Source organism: Haliaeetus leucocephalus, unplaced genomic scaffold (assembly GCF_000737465.1).
Source record: "Haliaeetus leucocephalus isolate CR32 unplaced genomic scaffold, Haliaeetus_leucocephalus-4.0 Scaffold162, whole genome shotgun sequence".
Classification (NCBI taxonomy): Eukaryota; Metazoa; Chordata; class Aves; order Accipitriformes; family Accipitridae; genus Haliaeetus; species Haliaeetus leucocephalus.
Window position 1 is genome coordinate 2554643 of NW_010972598.1, and position 26019 is coordinate 2580661.

At 38.1% G+C, this 26019-nt stretch overlaps 1 protein-coding gene across 2 annotated transcripts in view; it reads left to right on the forward strand.

Annotated features, from left to right (window-relative positions):
• Positions 1-26019, forward strand: part of RGS7 (regulator of G-protein signaling 7) — a 261391-nt gene that overhangs the window by 161709 nt on the left and 73663 nt on the right. For both annotated transcript variants that reach the window (XM_010562608.1, XM_010562609.1), the window contains exons 4-5: positions 13344-13450; positions 24518-24569. In XM_010562608.1, coding sequence (XP_010560910.1) covers positions 13344-13450; positions 24518-24569 — 159 coding nt within the window. The remainder of the gene's footprint in view (positions 1-13343; positions 13451-24517; positions 24570-26019) is intronic.

The following is a 26019-nucleotide window of genomic DNA, read 5'->3' on the forward strand; positions in this document are numbered from 1 at the left end:
AACCTTTGGGATCGTACCAAGTTTTGGAGGTTTAAGAGGAAGAACATTTGCTAATTCCCAATTCATACTGGCATAATTAATTAAAAGCAGCTAAATAATTGTCTAGAGACTTCATTAGCTTTTTGCTTCCTTGATTCTCAGAGAACTGTCTTATAAAGTAATAGGAAAGCACCAGTAGGTGGAAGTGAGATTTTAAATCTGGACAACTTAATTGAATAGAAGTAGTTGAAATCCTATTTCATCTTGCCAACAGCTGCTGCAGCTATTTACAGTGAAGTAAACAAAAATGTTTTGATATTTACGTGTTGTATGTAGTATTTGATAACTGGAAGTTTAATGTAAGGCCTTCTCTTGATTTTGTTACTGTGCTTAAGAGGGTTTTCAGTTTTCCCATAGCATGTGTAGAGAAATACTGCTGTCCACACAGGAGCATAGTGACAGTTCAAGATTAATTGAACTGTTGGGTGCTCTAGTTTACTGTGCAAAGGACATAGCTTGCCATTTCATCTTGGAAACATTGATATTTCCTAGGTGCGCTTTCATTTTTCAATATTCCCTTCCTTCTTTTTCTTCCTTTTTTTCCTCTCCTCTCCGCTCCCCTCCACTCCTCTCTTTTACCTCCATGGTTCATTCCCCATTTTTACTGCATAGAATGTCCTCTGGTTCTCATTTGCTTATGGCTGCTGGTTGGATCTAATTCACATGTTCTTCTCCATTCAGATGTTCTCCCTCTAATGTTTCTCCTTTCTTCTAGTTTCACTGGTGGCATTCAGTCACCTACTCACATTTCACAAAAGTTTTTTCACTGTTTGTATGGCAGGGTGGGCGACAAGAGCCATGTTTACTGTGGTTTTAGTAGCTGCAAGACCTCTTTTGGCTTCGGAATGCTTGGATCTACAAAGTATAAATTATCTAGTGCAATAGAATCAGATTTTTATAGGTGCTAAAAACCTACTTTTCTTACTAAAGTTGAAGCTCAAATTAATTAAAAAAAAAAAATAAAATCCAAACCCTAAAAAGACTCTATTCACCTCAGTTAGGCATACAGAAAATATAAAAAGTAATTTACACTTGCTTTTGAAAGTTTGCTTCTTAATTACTCTCTACTTTAAAGTAATACCTTAGATAAACTGGTAAAATGTAACCTTTTAATAGCTTTTAAGCTTATTAGAAACGTTATGAAGAACTATAAATGTGGAATTTTCGCATCTTGAAATTGTGGATTTACGTCTTCAAATATAATCACTAGCATGAAATAAAGCAAAAATATAATAAGCAACTACTGTATCATAGTAACTGTGGGATAAAAAATGTTTAAATGTTTTGGTTAAGGTCTTTCAAAGAAATAATAAATGGCCGATTTTTTCTTTATAACATAAGTGAAAAACGTTATTTCTTGAGGTAGCTTCACATATTTGTCACCCAACTTGAGGATATTTTCAAGTAGGCTGGTTTGAGGAAGTTAAGGATAGGGATTTACAGTTTCACAGCTAAACCTGACATGAATTTTAGTAATAGTGACTGTCACTACAACTGCATAATAAAATTAAATGTACAGACAACTATCTAGAGAGTTTCAACTGTAGATTACTAGGGGTTTAAAGTTCATGTTAATGAACTTTTGCAAATATATGCTCTGAACTATCTGAAGCAGATGAAAACTTATGCCTACAAGAAATAGATCAGAAGTAATTCAACTATCCACAATAACTTTTACCATAGTAATGATGCCTGACTGAGAATAAATTAGAAGTGAAAAGATGTATTTAGGTTTCTGCACCGTACATTTAGAAGATACTCTGACACGCAATAACTATGTCCAGGAAGAGCAATTAACCAATAAATATAATGCAATTTCAAGCTTAATATTAAAAGAGACTCTGCACACCGAGGGCATTTAAGCATAATAGTGGTTAGTTGTGGTTGTTTTTTTAATTAGCAAGCCAAAAATCTTCTGTACAGCAAGAAAAAATGTAGGTAGCACTGCAAATTAGTTTATATCCAGTGCATGCTCCAAAATACTAGAAATTAAATGCATTTTGTACAACGTCAGTAAGAACATAAGACAGACCTGCAGTCAGACCATCTGGACCATGAGCTGGTTCTGGCAGTGATCAGTCACAAATGCTTAGGAAGAGACTTGCACTGTAGGAGAAAGGTGGTGTAGTGTTCCTTTGCTTTGCCTGTCCAGCTCAGGACAAGCTGAACCTTAGGGAATCCCCTGACCTGCAGGTGTTTCCAGTTTCTTGTTTAAGAGTTCCTGAATGACCTTTCTTCCATTGCTTTTTCAACACCCCTTGACAATATGTAACACAGGTTAATCAAGTATTATAGATGCATTTTTTTTTTGTTTTGAAGGGTCTGCCTGATAATCACATTGGTTAACTCCAAGTTCTTGGGTTCTGAAAAGTAGCAAATTATTATTCCTTATTCATTCACTTTCTCTTGGCTAGTCATGAATTTATAGACTGCTGTAATGGCTGTCCTCCATGGTCTGCTTTCTGATTTGTGATATCTCTTGTTGTATGGAAACCTTCATAGATCTCCTACAATCCTTATCCTCTTCCAATCTCTTACAATCCCCTTCCTGTGTTTTTTTAATATATATATACAGTTTGGGATGAAATTACTAAAACTCTGCTCAGAATTTATTATGTGGGTGTGCTATGGTGTATACTACCAATGCCTTCTGGTTTGTTTTCTATTTCTTTCCTAATAATTCATTATGTTTGAGATTTAAGCAGACATTTTCACGGAATCTTATATAGTGACTTTAGTATTTCTTGAGCAGCAGCAGCTAGCTTGCACTTGTCCAGTGAATCAGTACTCTGAAGTCCTTCTACATCTCCTCACAACTCACTTTTTACTTACCTCAGTAATGATACACTTTCAGAAAATTTTGTCACCAGTCACACCCTTCTGTAGATAGTTTAGGGTAATACTGTGCAGTCAGGATCTACTAAACATAACAGTGGTTACCCCCCTTCAGTGTGATAACTGATCTGCTTTGCCTGACCTTTATTCCTATCTTTCTACCTATTGCTTTTTCCATGAAATAATTTTGGGGTATCACGGCATGGGCCCCTGGGAAATCCAAGATAATGTGTTAACCAGATTTTCATGACCTTATATATGCACTAATTCCACACAGGAACACTCAGGGAGTTGAGAGACATTGCATCCACCAAGAAAAGTAGTGCTGAGTCTTCCTTTTCTGTTGCATTTATCTTTATTTTCATTCGTTCTGCCCTTTAGTATAGTTCCTGTCATGTTGTCCATATGAGCATCTGTTGTATTCATCTCTTTTTCCCAGATCTCCCCTGGATGTCTTTCTAAAACCTGAGGACACATTTTCCAGCTTTTTTTTCCTTTAGTACTGAGGGTGATTTAAATGATAAATTGCACACTATGGCTAAGACTTCAGCAATTTAATATTAGACTTTCCTTAAAACACAGAGTGACCATTACGTTGGCCCAGCTAGATGCTTTTGTTCATTTTATCAATTTATTTTAAAGCCTTTGACAGTTTTTTCTGCAGTTGTCATCAGTGCTATCTCTTCCGTCTACATTTAGATTCTGACACTAGAGAAGAAATAGGTCATTCACTGAGACATCTTCTCTTTTTGTGGGGAAAAAAAGTCCTTATGAAAGGGTTTTCATTGAGCTATTTTTGCTAGTTAGTATCTGTCAGTATTTCTGTATTTTTAATAGCAGAGTTTATCTGGCTGAACTGACAGTTGTCTACAATTATCTGTGTAAATCCTTTGCAACGGGGGGTGGGGAGACACAGTTATGACAATAGGAACTTGTGAAGACATAAAATGGAGTTTTGCAACATCTGGAAAGTTTACTCTGTCATCCTTCAATTTGATGTGGACAGTGAAATATATTTTACTTACCAGTCAAAGAAATGAATTGTAAATAATGGATGAAGAGAACTCTCTAAAAGTGATTCTGTTTGTAATAACTGCCTTGGGTTTTTTTGTATATATGCATCCCAGATAACCGTATCTGATCACACGGGGAATTACATTCCTATGTTATTCTCTGGAAAGCTACTTCCACACTCTTTGTTGTTACCTTGCCTAAGCTTTGATGGTATTTTTCCCTGATGTGTGTCTCAATGATATCAATTTACTTATAAAGCTTTTAACTCCTGCTGGACTTTAAAAGAACATCATTCTTTCCATTGAAATAAATATATTCTTTTCAGCTTTTTATGCTCTCGGTTTGCTGGAGGTATGAAAATTGTTATAAAGAGGATTGTATTCTTCTTTACTGTATTGGGTGCAGTGAAAGAGGCAGTTATTTCTCTCGCTGCTGCTGCTGCATGTTCTTTGTATTATCTGAACTGCCTGGTCATAAGTGGGTGTTCTGTGATTATGATAGCAATGCACGACAATGATACAAAATTAATGGTTGATGTAGTAGCAATTGATATCAAAACAGACTTGGAGACTAAAAATGTGTCATGATTCATCTTAACCAGCAGTAATCATAGCAAGAGTTTAGTGCTACCTCTTGCTTACGCTCACCCAACTTCAGAAACTCCACATTAGCTGACGTCCCTCTGATTCAACAATATTATCTTCTGTAGTTCCTTCAGGAACACATATTTTGTTCACTGAAAAAGCCTGTGCCCGCTTTTGCTATTTGCTGGCCACAGATCCAAGCAGTGCATCAACCAAAGCAGTTATTCACATGCCCTGGACCTGCCAAGCCTTAGACACAGGTCTCCTCCTTTGAAACTCCACCCCAGACATATACCTGGCTGTGGCAGTGCCTGTTGATCGTATGCCTGGAGTGTGCCATTGTAACTGTGCCTGCGATGCCCGAACACAGCTGACTGAGAGGGGAGTTGGCAGGTTTGCTGTGCCTTGCCTTGAGTGTGACAAAGAAAGGGAGGAGCAGAGATGCTGTAGAGCGGCCAGGGAAGCATGCTGGCATACAGGGCACCGTGTCCGAGGGAACAATGATGTAAAATACATTTCCTGGCTGACGCTTGCTTGCACAAATTCTTGGGTGTTATGTGCCATGGAGAATGTATCACATAGTTCCCCACCGAACATTTGCAGCCAAACAATTTGATCACACATCTGCAGACTCGGCCACTGGAGGAGAAGAAAGTAGGAAGATGTGGTGTACTAGCAGGAACTGGCAAGCAGTATACAAGAAAACCTGAAATAATAGCATAATAATTCTGCTACTGAGTAGAAGTAGTCTATGTCCAATATTTTCGGTCTTCTACAGATGCTTGAAATTGTGGAACAATATTTAATCTGAGAGAAGTTTCAAAAGTATGGTATTTGCATAATGGGGTTTTTTTGTAAATATTTTTTTATTTTGTCTTTAGCAGGTTTGCTCAAAAGGGTGCACATATGACTCTATATATTAGCACAGAGTTTCATACTGGAGGGGAGAATGAGTAAAGTGCTAGGAAATAGCCTATGAAGACAAGTTCAGACTGTCATTAAGGAAAACAAGACACACAGGTTTTGATTTTCTGTATTTTGCCCTGAAGAAGCATGGGAATCAAAGCTCAAACTAAGAAGTTGCAGTTTCAGAGGAAGTGCCAGTGGGAAAAACAGGAAACCCAGACTTCAAAGGAGTTTCGATTTCATCCTTCTGTCATTTACATTTAAAGAGGCAAGAGATATCAATAATAAAATAGCAAAAAGTCTGTGATTTCTGCAAAATTGAAAATAGAATAATTCAAGAGTAGTAATAATTCAAGAGTGAAATTAGAAGAAATGTTTTATAAATGCTGATGGGTTGGGGGTACAGAGCTAAATTCCACCATTGGAAGGCCTGATTGCTGGTGTGATATTGATAGGTACTTTAAAAAATTGAGGAGGGGTTGACAGGGAAACTAAAGGCAATTTTAAACACATTGAGGCCACTTTTCATCACCATGTGCTGAATGAACTGATTATTTAGTGACCAAACTGTGCCATGTTCTGTTTTCTCTGGTAGTTAAGTCCACCTAGTACTAGCAGCTTGGATGGATTTCTTCCACCCTGTATAGCTGCACGTTTCCAGTATGCCAGACAAACACACCTAACAAATATTTCAGAGGTGAAGTGGTAGCGCTGCTCAATGCCAGCACCTCACTCCCCATTTGTGTGCCTCATGAGACCTCAAGTTGCAACTCCTTTTTCTTTTTTTTTTTTTTTTTACTCAACACAAAAGCTGTGGTGCTCACCTCAAGTCCTTACATTTTGAGGTCTCAGGGGTCTGCCTTTCAAGATAAGATACAATTTTATTAAGAGAATAAAAGCCAAGCTTTAGTAGGATACAGTGACAGTGTGTGAATCAGCTGAAATCCAGTGGGAAACAATCACATAAAAAATTTAACAGACAATACTTGAAAAGTTTTCAAGAGTAGGGTTTGTGTATTGCTAGCAGTGAGATGCAACTTCTCTTTCAAGGACTCACTTATTTTTTTCTCTCCCATTTGATAACTACTTTCTTAAGTTGTTTTTTTTTCTTTCTTTTTTTTCTTTTTTTTTTCCTTCTCCTGTGAGTGAAGAAAGGTCTTTTGCTTTGTTTTTTTCTTTTCAAGAAACTGTAGGTCAGCTTCCTCTTTCATTCAGTCTTGCATGGTGGCATGACTTCTGTTGTTCTTGTCTGGATAAAAATATTTCCAGGGCTGTATCAGACATTCAGGTGAGTCCCAATTCACCCACATCCTGTGAGCACATAAGGCAAGACTGGTAGTGGGTCCCCAGTTTGCTGGATATTTTTGTAGTCGATGTTTCAGGTATACATCATTGTCTCTAGACTTGGGATATGTGTATAAGTGACAAGTGTTATAGATCAGCTCAGACTGCAAGGGTGGATGTTACTGTTCCTTGGGCAGATGAGGGTTCATGGCACATCTCTGAGAGGCTTTGCCCCTTACCTGCTGAGTGATGTTCCTGCCAATGCCTCTGGCCTTCTCATGGCATCGGCAGCCACTGTCTAGCACATAGCACAAGCAAAATCCTACCTATTTAGGTAAGCTCCTGTGGTGACAGATAACTTGGTTTGTGAGGGTTATCTTGGAATCAAGCATGAATCTCATTTTAACTGTGTTTGGGTAAATAGTGCCTCTGCCTTCACTGACTCTTTTGCCCTCCCTGAAATGACTCTCACTGAGTGCTGCTCCCTTCGCAAATTCGATCCTTCAGATGGGACAAGAGAGGGTTATAGTGACGTGGGTGTTCAAGAACTTTTCTAGCTGTTTTATTTTCCCCTCTTTAAATGCCACAGTCAGGCCCAGAGAGTGAGTGTCTCCTACGCTTTGTGTGAGTGTGAGAAGCAGGTTGTATTTTATTACTTTAAGTTAAAGTTAATCCTTTGCAGCTTGTGTTCACACTGGCAATGAAATGACAGCAGAAGTGAGGTGAGAGTAAGTGATAATGTCTTGGCATTCGACACTAAAATGAATCTGTGCTTGTGAAGTTCTGACTCATTAATTCTTTTTCCAGGCAGCCCTGTGGCTTAGCAATGCACTTCAGTACTGTGATGAATTTTAGATTAGACAAATAACCCAGAATAACAAACACTTATTGTTTGATGGAAAGGGAGGTTTTCATTTGTTTGACTTTTTTGTATCAAAAAGATTATGAAAAACTTGCAAGTTTGGGTTTTTCAGTGTCACTTATATCATATAGCAATCTCAAGGACACAAAATGCCCCGAGCCATGTTCCTTGTAGGAGATCTTTCTCCAGGACTGAGCTGCACAAAAGAACATAAAACAGGCTCTGAAAAACGCTGTTTTAAAGTGGAGCAGAATTGGAAAACACCCTGTTTTCCTTTCCTCAGTCCCTCAGATTACTGCAAGCCACTTCAGATGTTCTGAGACTGTAACTATAATGGTATGATACCATAAAGTGTTTTATGGACTTCAGAATAAACAAATATAGAGACCACATCACCTGAAGCCCTGAGATGCATAATGAAAAGTGGAATCCACACTAATCACTGAAGAAAATATCCTTTAAGGGGTTTCAAAGCACAGAAATAAGTTTATTCCAAAGAAAAACAAGGAACATCCATCCTTTTTAATCCCCTCCTGTGGATGTTATCATAAGAAACAACTTGTTCTACTGATATTACCATACCCTGCAATTTAAGATTAATGAACTATCATCAATCCATGCAATAGGTATTACAGGAAGGAGAAAACTGCACTATGTTTAAAAAGAAAATAAAATGAAAACTCAACAACTGGGGTATATATTTCATTCTTTAGATTTCATCAGGTTTGCGTTGTCCCAAAGCATTGAAAGTGTCCGACTCTCTTGTAAAACAAAGTATATATATTAAAAGTGACTAGCATTTAATCCATTAAGATCACTCTCCTTGTAATGGCACAGCAGATGGCTGGGCAATACTACTTCTCACAAAAAAGATTGCTAATCAATCTATGTACATGTGTTGTTCGCTTCACCCACTCAGCTAAATAAAGTTCACCAGCAGAGTGAACCATGGAATTTTAAGCTTTTTCTGAGCTTTTAGCCCACCAACAGCTTACACATTAAGAACCAAAACTACACCCACAACAACATTTTGAATTTATATAAAATATTTCATATCCTGTTGAAATGCAGCAGTCTCATAAAGACGTATTTCTGTCTTTCACCTGAGGTGTTTTTTTTTCCATTAGCTGTTATAACTTGTAACATTGTCCTCTTTTAGCTATGAAAAGTTAAAATTAAAATAGTGGTTTGGGTAAATTTGTTTCTCAAATATGCTGTTCTGCTTTTCAGTAATATCATTGCTAGGAAGTACACCTGGAACCTCAGTTCAGATAATTGATGTCTTCAAAACAATTACTGAAGAACAGAGGAAGCTGAAGTCTACTCTGTTCTACCAGTTACACCTCTATGAGCTTTTTCTCCTCAGATTTTTTGCATGATGGCTCTTGCTGTGGTTTTTATTCATTGCATAGCAGTTAACTGTGATTCAAATTATGCATTCTCAGTGAGGCTATCTGGGTGTAACCAAGAATGTAGTTTACATTGCATATTCCTACACACAGTGGCTGAAGATTGGGAAATAGTAGTTGTGTAGATACCACATTTCTGTGTGCGTCTCTGCACACTTGCCATCTAAAAGCCCAGTATTTTCTTGCTTTTAGTCTATGTTCCTCCAGTTTTTTTAATTTGTATTCTGAACATGTATAAACATTACTTTTTCTACCTGGGAACCTTTATATTTAAAAGTATTTTTTTCAGGCTTCTTTATTTCTTTTTAACTAATGCACTTCATAGAAGTTTTTGATGTTCCTAATCTCCATCTGCCATTCTTCCAGAAGAAGCATGCTTCTTTAAGTGAAAATCCCCTAACTTTACATGCAGGAATAGCTGGGGGATGCAGAAGCTGTCTGAATTGAACTTCTAGGCATTTAGGCATGTAGGACTAGTCTGCTGCTGGCTACATTTTCCTTTTCAAGCTCATGGTTTTGTTTTCTAAGTCCTACAGTTCTACTTCATTGGCTTCTTACAGTATTTATTTTTCAGTCTGATTTTAGCAAAGTGAGATGTATATCAAAGTGTTGCCTTTGTTGTGTCTGTAATACACTGGGCAACTTTTTGCTTGGAGATTAGAAACCTCCTGAGAGCTGTGTTTTCTTTCTGTGCAGAAGTTCTACTGCTGCTGTGCAGAGAGCAGCAGAGTTAGTCCCCTACCAGTCTGGTGTGAGGCAGGGTTACAGTTTTGTGGACATAATTTACTGTTTAAAATTTAGTGGTAGTTGTTCACCTGTTTGAGCTGTATTTGATTTATAGGTTATTCAATTTCTGTGCAAAGATTATTGATAACGCTTTGGTTGTGCAGTTGCCTCATTGTCAGATGACTACCAATTGAGAAGATTTTAGACTTTCAAGTGAATGTCTTTATTCTTATACCATGTGTGGCTTTTTCATTTTCTTTTTCTTTTCATAAAGCAGGTACTGCTCACATTCCCAAGTGTGAGCTACAGTGGCTCTTAGGTTGATATTAAAAAAGTATATTTATGTATTTGTATTTATGCAATGCTGGAATAAGTTGCTGGATTGATAGCCATAAAAAAAATGACAATTAATTATCTATTAGCTGAAGGAAAAAAAGAAGACATGTGACAAGTTTATATGCCCCTATTAACCCTTAATGGCTAAAGGGATAGAGAGATACCCTTGCATTGAGTTAGTGTAGGTTCATCCTAGCTGAATGAGATTGCCTGAGGTGAGAGTAAAACTACCTTAATCTCCATACATAACTGAAGAAGAGATATAGGCTCCTATTAGGAATTATTCAGATCTTAAATAACCTTAATTGGCTTCTGGAGAAGGACAGATCGCTCATTCCATGTTTTGCACAGAGAACTAGTAGTGACTATATACTTGCGTCTATGACTCAGTGGGTAGTGAGAGAAAGATAAGCTCTTACGCCTACTGTAACCAACCTTGCCAGGATTATAGGCTGCTCTGGCAGGAGCTTTCAAACAATTTCTTCTCCAATTATGTCCATCCCTTTTTTCTGCTCCTTGGTCCACTTCTGCTTGACCGACCTAGAGTCAGAGTTGTAATTTAACTCAGGTTGAGAGGGACCTCAGGAGGACTCTAGTCCAACCCCTTGCTCAAAGCAGGCTGAACTGTAAGGTCAAACATGCAAACATGTTGCCCAGGACTTTATCCATCCAGGTCTTGAAACCCTCCAAGGATGCAGTCTGCACAGCCTCTCTGAGCAGCCACTTCTGCTGCGTGATGAAGTCAGAACCATCCCTGGTTCAGCTTATTACCATTGTCTCTCTCTCTCTTCTTTTTTTTAAAAATTGCCACGCAACTCTATAAAGACCTTGGCTCCCTCCTTTGGTAATCTCCTTTTAGGCATTAGAAGGGTGCTGCTAGGCACCCCCAAAACCTTCTCTTTTTCAGTCCGAGCAAACCCAGCTCCCCCAGCCTCTCCTTACAGGGTGCGTTCTCCAGCCCCAACTATCTTGGTGACCCTCCACTGGACTCACTCAAGTTTGTTGATGTCTTTCTTGTATTGGAGTGGACATATTATTCCCAACTGGACTGAGTAGTCAAGATGTGGTCCAAAGATCAGTGGGTAAAGGGGAATAATGTGAGCTCCTTGTGCTCTTGAAAAATATTACAATTCAGAATCCAGGAAGAACATTAAACAAATCTGAGGCCTATTTAATTTCTGCTAAATTTGAAGAGAATGGGCTCTTGTCTGCGTCAGAGCTCCCTGGCAAGCCCTGTCACCCTTATCTAATAAATCCTTTCTCTAAAAAATGTCAGCACATTTCTTCCTTTGTTTTTCTCTTATTCCACAAAGATATATAATACCCACAAAAATAGAGGTTTTGGAATTGGAAATAAGTTGCAGTGTGAAGAACAAAGAAAAGCTTAATAAAATTAAAAGGTAGATGAAGTGAACCAAAATGAAAAGAACCTCAGCAACTGACTCAATACAGAAAGCGTTGACTCAAAATTTCTGATCCAAGGGATAATAGAATTTAGTAGCTCGAAATAAATGAATAACAACGATACATGGACTTACATTATTAGGATAAGGTTCAGATGGGGATTTGCAGACATCTCAAGCACAAGGAGCAAAGCAACTACCTTCCTTCTGTTAGAGAGACTTCTTGTAGGCTTGTGACTGGGAGAAGGCTTGTTAACAGCATTGTGGCATTTTATAGCAGGCCAGAGTGCTTACTGCCAGAGAGAGTGTGTTGGATTTTCTTAGCTAATGGCTCTGCTGGAGGGGCAGGAACCAGTCTGCTAAACACAGAGATCACAAGGATTATTGGGTATCAAATAAACCCTGGTAGGGTTATGTGCTCTCAGTTAAGTACTGTCCAGATCCCCTTTCTTACTCCTTTCACATGTTTGCTGACTTTGGGTTAGCTTAAAAATGTCCCATCCACATCTTGTATCTCCTTTACCAATGTATGTCTCCAGATGAGCAAAAAGGTGAAAGAGGGAATTTTCTGGCATGCCGATGAAGTACGGGTAAACAAATAAGCCTGCGTTTCCTTCTCATTTCCAAAATGATAATGGGTGAAGCATAAGTGAATCCCTCTTTCTGTGTTTGTTCGCAAGAACACAGATATTGGGACTTGCATTTCTTTCTGCATGATAATGCTGTGACTGCTTGGTCAGATGCCACAGTGATGTTTTAAAGAGGCAGGGCAAGACAGATCTGTGCTGCAACATTTATGCTTGCCATTGCTGAAAGCTGAATTACAGGCAGTGGGAACAAATGAGCTCTTTTTAGAGGTTGAATATGAATCTCTGTATGTTGTGGTGGTGTAACATGTTTTCCAGAGTGCAAATATTCAACCTTACTGATTCTGCATACTTTCTGGATTCATGCTGAATTTATATTTCAGATCAAAGACCCCTAATTTTTTAAGAAAATCTGGCTGTTTCTGTCTTTCTTCTCTTTGCCTTTTTCTTCTTCCCCTTTCCCCCCTTCCCCTTACTCCCTACGTGTCCAATATGGCCTTTGTATTGATCTTTTTCCTTTTCTCGACCCTGATGTTTTCCTGCAGCAGTGTTGTCCTCTCTAACACCAGCTCCTGTAACTGGTGGCATTATCATATATCTCAGAAACCTTTGTGCTCCCTTCCAGGGCACATCTTTTAAAATTAGGATGCTTCAGTGGTTGTGGACTGGTGTTAGCAGGTTATGCTAGGAAATTTTTGATGTTACAGCAGAAATTGCTGTGCAGCTGTTTTAGGGATATGTACTGGAGTTGTTACAAGGTTGGTAAAGACATGTAGCAAAGAGACAGCAGGACTTAAATGCTGCAACAAAAGCATGACTCTAACAAATGATGTTCTTCTTCCTTTCTTCTCTTTCAACCCCTCTGTGATTCTGTGATCCTTTGGTTTTCTCCCAGTAATAAGAAACTTTTAGGAAATATCTATCCTTTACTGTAGTTCAGATGAAGCTAGTGAGGAAGATATGCAGTTGGAATCAACTATTTCAACATCATGTAATCTGAAACTGTTCAGAAGAGGAAAAGCAGGCTGCACCATCAGGGTAAAAATGATACCTGTTTTCAGCTTCAAAACAAGTGATTGAACATTGCAGTAGCTACCTGCTAATGCTGATATAAGTACTGCAGTGAGAACTGCAGCGAGAAATGGGACATCTAATAGCCATTCGGTAAGGAGAGTAAAGGGGGTTTTTTGGTTGCATCGTTATATTACATAGAAAAAGGCAGCACTTTCACGATGGCAGGACTTTGGGAGTCAAGTGGTTATCTGCAGGATATAAGGTGGATCTGAACACAAAAACTAAACTGCTGAAAAGAAGGTATGTAATTTTTCAAATTTATCTTTCTTTTGTTCTTCAAACAGTGGAAGCTCTACACTTGGGAACACTGATGGCAGCACATGGCTATTTCTTTCCAATCTCAGACCATGTTCTAACACTAAAGGATGATGGCACCTTTTATCGATTCCAGGTAAGTGTTTTCAATATGTTCTTGACTTGTGCAAATGGAGGCTCATATTAAAGGCCTTACACAAAGGTTCATAGCAAATTTTAACCATACTTTGTCTCTTATGTAACCTAGTAGATGGTAGCAATTCCCCTTAAAGTAAAAAATGGTAGAAGGATTTTATTTAGAAATTAAGTTAGCAAAATGTTAAGATGATGGTGACCATTTTGATCCCTGGAAAAAGTGTGATAATGCTAAGTGTGGAAGTATCTCTCATGAAATAAATTATCTATTATTTTGGAAATATATTAAAGGAAACAAAATTATCTTATTGGCTCTTATTCCTAAGCTAGTCTTAATTTGGAAAGGGGGAGGTATTTTACTTATTAAGCCCAGAAATCTGATAAAAAAATGGAGGGTAATATTTATATTCTTTCTTATGTGAGGATTTCCTTATTGGTGACAGAGTAGTGTTGAAGCAGTGTGTATTCTTCAAACAAGTGCAGACATATTTCTATATTGATCTGTCAGTCCCATTGCATACAACAAACATGCAGATGTTTCAGAACAAGTTGGAAGAATGTATATGTATTCCTATACCTACATGTATATTATTCAAATACCTACATAGTTTTATTTTATTATATTAAATTTCAAACTAAGGGCTTGGGGAGCAGCAGTGTTGCTTTTCTAATAACGAATAGCAGGCTAGAAGTTTGCAGAGCAATACCTCCTATGACTTGAAACAAATATGATTGCACAGTATCTGATTATGCATTCTAGAGAAGGAATTAACTTTGCTTGCCATGTGCCACCTTTGACAATGGTGGTTGTGTGCTGTATTGCTCGTCCTATTAGGTGTTCTTTCTGGTAGGTATCACCAACAGCTGCTCCAAGATCTTCCCTAGATATTTGTTGCTTTGAAATGTTATGATGATTATCACTATGAAATTGATGAATTGAATACCATAGTTTGGTAATCCTGCTCTGTTAGTTCTAACTGTGTTAAATACTTACAGAAAAATAATATCTGGTAGAACAAAATCTATTGTCTTCAAGATATTTAAGCCCAAGCTTTGTTTTAAACATTGTTTAAATAAGAAGCCATCAAGAATAAAATACAACTGAGATGGTGGTCTTTAAAATGCAGAAGAAAACCGTGAAAACATTGGAGACCAATCATAGTCTCAAACATTGTATTAGATTAATTGCTGTACAATACTTTCATCAATATGTTGGCTTGAGTTCTATAGACCCACATAAGGGAAGAGAAAATTTCATAATATTTGGTCTAAAATAAAATCTTACAGTGTATATAATTAGATAAGTACAGCACAGTCTGGCAAGAAAGAGAATGATTGTTGCATACATGCATACAATATTATCATATTTTCATATGTAGATCCTGTGGGTCATACAGTGCGAAAAACCTGTCCTTCAGTAGGACAGTAAGTTACATGTGTATATGGGTAATACAAAGAGCAGTCACTCCAAGCCTCCTCCCCCCAGTTACCTTTGATCCTGCAGAGAGGATTTGAAGGGAAAGGTTTCCTTCTCATGGTGCTTCATCCTGCTCAGTGTTCAGTATAAAGAAGAGAGGGATGGCACATGGGTGAAGGGGCTTACTGCTGAAGGAAAGGCATAGATGTGGTTATGAGGTAAGTGAAAAGTTGAAAGAAATCATGGAGTGGTTGAGGCTCCAGTTCTTGGCTTGTCTCTGCATAAGCAGCAGCCAGAAGGACAAAATATCTGAGGCCTTCATTTTGCAGAGAATAGGACTTATTTATAGGAGCGCTGGTCATTGAATTCTGCACAGCTGCTGGCCTGCTTCTGTCTCAAACATGGGAAATGAGCACCTCTGCTAGCATGATAATTTGACTGAAGGAAAGTATAGATTAGAATTAGCTGCACTGTGAACAACTGAGAGTACTGCAGCTACCCTGCCATGGGCTTTCCTCAGAGAGTTCTACAGCCTACGTGTTTGCACATGAAGCTTCAGTGAGGGTTAGATTATAAAATGATACCAGTTGATTTACATAAGTTAAGGATTTGGCATCTATTTGACATATGCATATGAAATAAGATAAATTCCTCAAGTGTTGCTCAGTACATAGCTGCAGTATTTTGTTTGTTTGCTTCTCTGTGCTACCTTTTGCATTGCTATGCCTATGCTAACAAAGTTAAAACAATGCAATTTTAGTTGTTAGTGTATAGCATGAGAAAAAATTCATAGTGGTGTCATACTATTAACTGGAGTTGTAACAGCAAAAGTTTTCATTACAATTCCACATTCCCCACCAAAATAAGGCTAATATAAAATCTGTTACTGAAGCTGTTAAAAAGGAAGATGAAGACAACATACTCAATGGGGAGGAGAGTTTGACTGCAAATGTATGAATTTTGCACTAGAATAGTTGTTCAGGTGCTTTGGAAATAGGACCCCTTGAGTATTGGATAGGATTCACAAATTTCTGGGTATTTTAATAGAAAGAGAAAACCGTGCACCTGCCGGCACTGAAAAGTTCAGAAGCCATCCCTGCAGAGAAATCTGTCTGCAATACAAAGACCTGACCTACAAAAAACAGGCTAGCTACAATAATCTTCTCCATGCACTTCATTTTTTGTTTTCCAAAGGGTGACGCATTCCCTCCTGACAGTAAAATTACTTCCAGTTTGTTTTAAACAACCTTCTGTTGTATAGAAATAGCTAAAAGCAGTGGAGATTGTGCTTCATTTGTGCAAATGCCCTTTTACCAGCAAAATTATATTTTTTCAGTTATTAGTCTTGCCATCAGGAGGGCTGTACAATCATAGTTATATGTGCTTTTTTAAAGAATATGGCCTTAGAAATTAAAAAAAAAAAAAAAAAAATCATTCCAGATCATTCTTTGACCTACTCAGGTGTAACTATGTTAGTTTCTGTGATAGCATTTTAATTTAAAGGGAATGGATCTAAATATTAATTGCCTTACTTAAGAGGAAATTTCTTACTAGTCTTAACAAGGGAAAGTAGAAAATTCAGGGATAGTGATACTTTCTGAACCATCCTGGACAGCTGCATTGCCTTTTCCTGATAATTTAAGTCTGGGACCAAAGAAGGAGCTGAATACCTGCTAACCAACCTCCTCTACCTGAGAGCAAATACGTATGAGGGGCCCAAATAAGAAAAGCAAGGTGCACCTTAGAAAGCAAATCTTTCTGGGGCCAGGGATTACTCGCTGAGACTTTTCACCCATGTCCACATAAGTGGCTATATGTCCGTCCTGGTGAGGAATGCCTGACTCACCCTCTTAGCAGGTAAACCTCTATTATAGGCTCCCAGGGAAAGCTATGTTGATTTATTCTACAAGTTATACATGCATACTAAGTGTCTCAATGTTCATAGTGAAAAATAATGTTTCCTAGTATCTTTTGTCTTTAAACAAACTCCTAGGATACTTGAGGCTAGCAATAATCACACTCCCATTTTTTTGATGAGATTAATTCATGATTTAACATAAATTAATTTTCAGAGATGAAGTTTAGGTTCTGCTGTTGTTTTGTAACTTTTAAGATGGAAGGCATAAATAGCTGAGAAAAAGTGTGAAAAGGGGAACAGTTTCTTGTGAAAGCATGAGTCTGGTGAAGATAGCAGCAAACCTCATGGATTTTAGCAAGATGAAGATTTCACTTGTGATGTCTTTTCCTGTTCTGCCACTGGGAACACTTTATTGACAAACGCATTTAACCTTTCTGGCCTTGTTTTCCTATGCCTAAATTGGGGATAAAAATATATAGCAATCACTGTAAGGATCTTGGGATATCTTTGCTGCAAAATAGTGTAGAGCGTGAAGTGCTGTGGATCCATGTGTCTCGGATGGAATTCCATTGCTTCCCGCATCTCCTTGAGTCAGCCCTGCTCGGCTACCTGCCTCTTGGCTCAGTCCTGGGCCAGCCCCTGGCCATGCTGAATACTGAGGCTGTGGCTGAATATCACAGCTCCAGCCACTCTCCACAGCCTTGCTGGATCATCTACCGTGCCTTGAGGGAGGGATTTTACTGGAAGCCAGATTTTAGAAATAAGAAAGGAGCAGGTTATCTTACCCAGCATTTGGCAGATTTTCTTTGGCAATTGCGGGTGTAATTGTCTCTTCAGCTCAGGCTCAGCATATACAGGTTTTCTTTAGGTTTCAAAGAAGGAAAACTATTTGAATCCATGTGTCTTTCTGACTGCCCTACCAGGGCCCTTTTTTCTTTTTTAACTCCCTACTTAGACATACTTTCCCCCCCACTGCTTTCCATGCCCATGCCCTCCTTAGAAAAGAGGAGTCACAGAGACAAAATTGTTATTGTTTCCAACTTTTTCAACCTCTTTTTTAATAATTCTGAGCTAACTGTGGAGCAGTACTTGCTGGCATCCTTCCTCTGTGGGCTTGACAGTGCTAGACCACTGATATCACACTTTTCCTTTATCAGGAGATCATTTGAGTCAACTGCAGTGAATGTAAACCTGAATGCCCGTGAATTCTGCCATCCATCATGCAAGGCATTTGAGAGTGTGTGTAACTATTTTTTAGCAAAGACTTGATTTCTGCTGTTTATAAAGACTCCCTAGTGCCTGTGAGAAGAATAGCAGTAATATGCAAAGGAAGGTTTATGAGTGATTTGAATATTCCTTCCCCATCCTAGTAATTAGATTTTAAAAGATTTCATGGAGTGGAGCAGCTTCAGAAACAGCAATCCTTTTCTTATTACCATCAACAAGGGGTAACTGAAAAATGCTTAATGATTTCCCTCCTCAGTAATACAATTTAATGCATAGAAATTAATCATGTTTTATAAAAGCTGATGGGCAACACTGATTTTTACAAGTGGCTGTTTCATTAGCTCAGATATTATTATTGATTAATTTTATGGTAGGGCCAAAGCAGATCTATTTGTTTTATCACAGGATTGCTCATGATGCATAGCAGCCGCTGCTGCCAATTTGTTTAGTGTGGAATATGTGCTATATTACAGGATTTTGTTTCATATGACTTTATTAACAAGAGGATTATGGATTTCTGTGGTTAGGTTTACCTAATGATATTAGTTTATAATGCAAGAGAACCAGTATGCGTTTGTGTGTGCAAAACCAGTTTTTCCGTCAATGGCATTAAGAACCTTGTAACAGCCTGTTTTGTTCGGAATGCTTCAACGGCTCTACAATCGCATGTACAGTGCTAGGTGAGCCTTATTTCTCTAGCTGCTGATTTGTACTGGCTGCTTATTCAAATTACAGATACTATTAAACAAAGTGCCTTAAAAGTGTACTGATAAAAACTGGCAGCCTTATTTCTGCCTGAGCTGATAAACAGTATTTGACATTCCCCAAACAGTTCTACGACCCACGTTCCTTCCAGCTATAAGTGGGATGTCATGGCAAAATGACAAATGTTCCCTGTTTAATACTTGTTCATGACGAACTGCTTCACGTTTCCAAGGAAAAGTAAAATTCTTAAGTATGATAATTCCTTCAGACTTTCTACGTTTCACAAAAAAACCCTTGATATTTCATAATCTTCTCTTTGAAAATGGTAGTGTTGAGGTACAACATGTTATACCACATCCATAACTCTCCTGGGGAAAATCTTCACATACGTAGGGTTCCTAGATCATGAAACAAGGCACATAGGTTGTGTAATGTTTGTGCTATAGGAATATGCGATATTGCAAGGGATGTCATAATTCTTCTACAATGTACTCGGGACCTGTGAGTTGTAACAAATAGTTAGACCAAGCTTTGTTTGCATGGTCCAGGTATAGAGAAGGTAATTTACATGGGCAGAGCCTCCTTGCATTGCTGTAGAGTTTTTTAATAGATCAGATGAGAGCATGCAGCTTTCTCCTTTGCACACACCTCCTGTTCTCATTCCTGACCACATTCCATGAGAGCAGGGATCCTCTTATCAGACTCTTCTTACTTCCTAATCTTTTCTTGTTGAACAAGGCAAATCTTCTTCCCCCAGTCTTCATGAATAACGTCTCTAGCAAATTCTTCTAAGGGATTATTAAATATCCGGACCGCAAAATTGTGTGGAGACTTTTGAAACAGAAGTAGAAGGATGTAAACTCAGCACATACCTTATAGTCACGTGTTACGTGATTAAACCATTTGAAGTCTGTAACATCTAAGGGACAAAGTAAACTTCAGACTGCATTTGTAGGAAAATCGGGTTTTTGGAGTCAAAGGTTCCACAGATTTCTGTCCGAGACCTTGTGCGAGCTCAATGTTGTCTGACTGAAGAGGTGGGGACAATAAATCTCTGTGCAGGTAGGAGCCCATGAGATGCTGGGGCTGAGGACGACTGCAGCCGGGGGCAGTGGGAATGCACACAGAGCATGTCCCTGAAGAACAGAGACAGGCAAGGGGCTGTCTGGGGAACGCAAGGGCCAGCCTGGACGGGGCACCTTGATACATGTTTCCCCAGAATCTTAATGTATCATTCTAATAACTGAATTGTACTATCGTGGGAGCCTTCTGAAGAAGTTTCTCCCTGGGTCTCTTCTCAGCCAAAAGTGATGTTGCTCAAGATTTACTTTTATTGCTACAATTTATCAAGGGGTATTCCAGTTTATCCAGTGTGCGTGACACACGGCAAGGTAGATTAAGACTAGAACTTTATCACTGTTAATGCCAAACAATTAGGAAAGAAAATGTGGAAGACACCTTTGGGAAAACATCAGTCACTTTAACTGCACACAAGTTTGCTGTTGATGGATTTTTTCCATACAATCACAGCATTGCAAAAATCTTTTAATCAGAGACTGATTTTTTTATCATTTTGCATTTTCAGTGTCTAGGGTTTTTTAAAGATTTTTCTTGATTTTTTGGACTTTCTTTCTGTTTAAGTCTTAATCCTGTCCCTTACCACTGGTTTTGTGCCTGGTTTTAGGAGAATTTTCCTTGTCTCTGCACCCACCAATGCCATTTCCTGCTTTGAAAGTGAATAATAGTTATGTACTCTTTGAATACAACTTTATCAGCAGCTGTAGCTGCTTTTGAGCACATATCTTATGGTGAAACCATAATTCTTTACTTGCTGGTAAGAAAGTAAGGTAGGACTTTGCTTTGGTCAAAATACATAACGTCTACTGTTTATTTCTCAGCTAGTAGGGGCTTTACACTGTCAGTGGCCTAATATGTTTCTGAAAAATCCAGATGTTAGTAACCTTTAGCTTTTAAGGACTGAGAAATGGATAGTGTATTACAATTGTTCAGTCTACACACTAGATCTAGAAAGATTAGAATACAGAAAATGTCAGCTTTTTCCCTTTTCTGAAAAAGGCAGACCTTCCCCTTGCTGTAGTCTTCTAAGGCTCCTCTGCCTTATGTGATTTTTTTTTTTAAATAACTGCCCATGTTTCAAAGGTTACTTGAATGAATATTTTTTCCATGTATAACTTGCCCTTCAGCTAACTTGCACCCCTTTAACCATCATGCAGATAATCCAATACTTTTGATAACTCTTGCCAGTTAGATACTAGATATTATAGAGAGTTAGAGATAGAGGAGAAAGAGAAATACCAGAGCAAAAATTTCATCATAATATTTACACATGCATATAACTCACAGTGTTGAGGAACCAGGAGTCATTCTTTAGTTTGGTGCGGCTTTTTTGTTTTCTACAAATAAACACAGTTTACCCACATGAAAACACAATAATTCCTTAAGCTTTCTATGCTGAATTTCATCAGGCCTCTAACCTGAACTGTCTGACCTCATATAAATATTTCTCTTCCTGGTTTTTTCCCCTGTACTTTTCCCTGTAGTCTTATCTTCATGTCAAAATTAATTTTGGGCATGTTTGTGAAGCTGATTGCAGGCAGACTTGAACTTTGTTCCCACTGGGAGTCAGCTGGCTGGAGGCCAGCTCCGGCCACGTTGCAGTGCTTGAGCTGATGAGCTGTACTTCTCAGCAGGTCCCATTAAATGCATCCAAGCACCATGCAGGCAGGGTCACGGCTTGCGGTTCAGAGGCAGCTTGTGCCTGCCCAGTTCAGAGCACCAGCAAGGAGAGCTCACGCCTGCGTGTCATTCCCTGGGCAGGAAGATCTTTATCTGATCACAGTCTCCCTCCTTCTGGAGACTCAAAAAAGGAAGGCATTTAATAATCTTCTGTACTTATCTGTACTAACTGTTATTTGAACCCCTTTCTCATAATGTTTGCCTTTTGCTGGGGTTTCTTTTTGGCTTACCTTATAACACATTATCGAAACCTTTTATTATGACTTACTGTGTGCTTTGCTAATTAAAACTCATGTTCTGTTTTAACTTTTCTGCTTTTGTCTCCTTGGCACAGGGAGGCTTAACTCATCCTTAGTAGCACACCCATTAATTTGTGTTTTTTCCATGATCTCTTTTTCCTGTTTATTTGATTGGAGATTGCAAGTGTGGTTACACCGGCCTGTCACTACGCTTTCTCTCTAAAGGTACTTGGATGCTTAGCACAGTCTCTTACAACAACTGCCACCCTCCTTCCATCTCTTTATCCCTCGGTTTACTTTCCCAAGAGACCTCCTGTGTCTGTTCTCTGAGCTTGCTGGCCCTCAAGCTGCTGTGCTCATCTTTGCAGAATACCAGTCTCATCCTGCAGTCACTTTCATTCCAAGTACTACACACCTGCAAAGTCTTGGTCAGGTATTCTCTAGTGGAACAAAATCTATTTTATCTGTTCCCTCGAAAGTTTTGTTCAGCTTCAGAAAAGAAAAAGTGTCCTCGGTGCATTTTCACGCTTCTCAGCATTGGTTTGAACCAAATCCCTCTGTTGGAAGCAGGTCCTGCCATTGGGACGCACCTTTTCGTCCTTCATAAAATTCTTGGCCACCTCTGCCTCCTAGTGAGCTGAAGTGGCATTCCACAACATTGAAGATCCTGCCCCCTTTTCCCATATTCTATGTAGTGCCCACACTCCCTCCACCACTGATATGTGAGTCCCAATAAAAGTTTAATGTGTTATTTTAACTAATTACTGAAAACAGTGATACCAGATTTATCCTTGATTGATATAATCTCTCTGAGAGCCTCTCAGAACTATTGCTTGCAGTATTCTTGCTCACCAGGGATAGCTTTTCATTCATGTATGAAACAATAGAGTCCTTCTCTTATATCATAAACACATAGCCGTGAATATATAATATTTCCTCATAGCCTGATGTGAAATGAATGCCAAAAGCAATTTGGGGATTTGCTCAAAATCAGAAGACAGAATTTGTTTTTTAATCTCAGCTGGGATAGGAGTATATGTAATTTGTCAGGAGAAAACCTAAGTATACATGAGGAGTTTTAATAGGGAATTTGCAATAAGTATACCCACAATTGGAAGAACCTCTGCCTCTTTACTTGTGAAAGAGATCTTCCTCTGCACCTTTCTCCAGTCATCCTCCACCATAACTGCTACTCCCCCCTAAATAAAATCTGAGCCCCAGCCAGTTTCAGCTCAGGAGCTGCCTGAGCGGATATGGTTTCTATGTACTTAGTAACCCTCACTGCATCATTTTTCCAGAAGCTCAGCTTGAACCCGTAAACAGAGGTTAAAGTTATTGTTAGAAGGAAAATGATGTAGTTGTGCTTTTCGTCTCCCAAAATACACTTCATGCCTCTAAGGAAGGACTGTTGTCCCTCTCTGAGTTTGAAAACTGTATGTTTAAATGATGGTGACTTTATGCTTTATATGATTGTTAAATTACTTTTATAGCTTCTTGCTTCTCCAGGATTCACTGAGTGCTGCCATTCATTGTTTAGGAGTTCCTCTGCTTCTTTCCATTTGTGCTTATACTGGTGACTTTGAGTTCAGTGGCACTGTGAAGGAATAGTTGATAGGAGAAGGACTTATTGCTGCTTCATTACAGAGCACAAAACAGCTTACAAGAAACACATCTCAGCCTTTGAAGTCAGCTTGTGACAGTTTCTTTTTTACCCTTTAACTCATTCTGTTGTTTGATAAATAGCCAGTTCTAAATTGCTCCTATTACATTTGATGGGTCATTATTACAATAGAGAGAGATTTTTCACAATATATGTCTAATCTGACGGTAGGTGTGAACGTGTCACCCTTCAGCCCTGTTGGTTTCCACATTAACATTAAAACAATTTTGAGGGAAGTGGGCAGCAAGAGAGGTTTCCATTTTTGCAGCTGGGAGAACTTTGACAAAAAACAATAAGAAACAGAGAGTAAAGCAGAAGTCTTTCCTAAGGAAGCACCTGTGTTTTGAAATATCACCCAGGCCAGTCCACATATTTAATGAGATTAATTAAGCTGCTCAAATAATATATAATTCTCTGTATGTGTGCGTATGTATATATACATGAATACGTTATGTATAAAATACTATAACCCTTTACATTTTACCAAAAAGTTATGATTTTAAAAAAAATAAGTGATTTGTATGAAAAATGCCTATATGGTCTTATATTTTTCATTTGGTAGAAGTGAATTATTTTAACAATACATTTCGCAGAGTTTTAATAAGCATAGTATTGAACTAGTTATCGATACTTTTATTGGCTTTCCATTTAAAAAAAAATCACATTTTAAATCACAATTGGTAAACAATTAGAAAAAGAAATAGACTTCAACAGATGAAAAGAACTTTGATAACTTTGTGAAAACAGGTTGTGTTTAGTGGCATTTTTAAACAAATAACTCCTAGGAAAGGGTATTGAATGTTAATATATACCAATGAAAACTCTCCAAAATGAAGAACTGAATATACTCTAAAGTATCTTCTGTCTTTTCACCTTCTAAAACTGATTCTTCAGGACATGTGAGAGGTATGTTGCTAGGGAAGATGCAAAAGAACCTCACTATGTAACCTTGTGGGTTTTGTTCCCTTAAATTTAAGAATAGAAAGAACACTTTGTTCTTTTTCAATGCCATTCTGACACTAGTGCAATAAAGAAGCGTACAAAAGTAATTTTCTGTTTTGATGCCTATTTCAAAATTGTCAAGTTAACAAATATAATAGATCTACCAAAAATGTTAATTGACTCTGAAAACCAGTATCAATCCAAGGACTGTATAATCTTTGCATTGTCTAACTTGAGTTCCCTACTTTTTGTTTTGTCTGTAGACACCCTATTTTTGGCCATCAAATTGTTGGGAGCCGGAAAATACAGACTATGGTCAGTGTAGAAATCTTTCTTGTTTCTTTTGGGAAATATGTATTGTATGAATGAACACATCATTGCAGTCTGTCTTGTTTAATCATCCCACTGTTAAAAACATAATTATATGTCATGTAATTCCTGTGCAAGAATTGCTGATATTGAAATGAATGTGGTGTTACCTTTTTCAAAGTTTATTAAAAGTTTATTAAAGTCAGATTTGGAGTTGATCGGGGGGTGGGGGGGAAGCCTCAAAATTCATCAAAACCTACCTTACTGTTTACATCTTCTGTTTGCTCCAGGAAATGTAATTATTTACAGTGACAAAGTCTCAGTGAGGCAGAAGACACTTTATTGATGGTTGTGCAGTAGTTATTCTCGGATTCAGAGCTAAAGATATGCCTAGTTTAGATCTCTTATTTCTGATATACGCTGTATGGAAAATTATTTATTATGGAAACCAATATGGTTCTAATATGAACTATATCAGAAAATACTTTGTTTATTTGCCTGTTTTGGGGGGTTTTATTCATAAATTACACATTGTAATTACTGATGTGTGCTTAGACAGGAAAATCTGAAGATAACAGAAAGTAAAGTATTAAAAAAAAAGTCATTAAAAATTATAACTAGAGTTAGGTGCCTCTGCACACCAAATAGTGACCTAATTTTTAAAGAAAATGGATTATCTATGAGCAGTCTCCTGTTCATTCTAATCCAGACTGTAAGTACTCAGGTCATGTGAAGACCAGGTCACTTATTTAGGTAACTAAGCATGTACATGACAGCTTACGTTTTCAAAAACTCAGACTTTGAAAGTTTGTATTTACAGCTTTTCGGAAATTTAAATGCATGTTCACTTGTAATACGGATTCAGTCTCAGCCCTCGGGAACTGAAGACTGCAGGGATGGGTGGTTCCAATAGACACTTCCACTCTTTCTGGGGCAGACAGTTTAATTTCAAATACATTGCTAAGTAAAGCAATTTCAAGCTGAGACTCTCAGCAGAGCTGAGTGCCTCCAAGGTAGAGTTTGAAAATGGTGACCGTTTCCTCATCCTATAGAAGGAGAAAAATGTTCATCTTTCTTTAAAATACTGAGATTTCAAGATGTCCAACAAATGTTATTGAAAGCTCCAAAGGAGGAGTAATTCACCACACCTGAGTGATTAGCCACTGCATATGAGGAAATTAGTCACTGAAGGAGAAAAGCTTGATTTACTTGTTATCACAATGTTTTTTCCTTTCCTTGAAAGTGTTATTTGCTTTTCTCAGAGGGGCACTTCAGTATAGTCTCCTAATAAGTTAAAGATCAGAAAGTAATTTACTGTGGTTTTAAGAGACATTGAGTTGTTCAGCTGTAATGTGTATTACACTACCAGGGGGATTTTAATAAATAAATATATGCTTAACTTGAGATCAGGCTGAGAAGTTTCTATTAATATCCTTTAATCTAAATTAGGAGACAC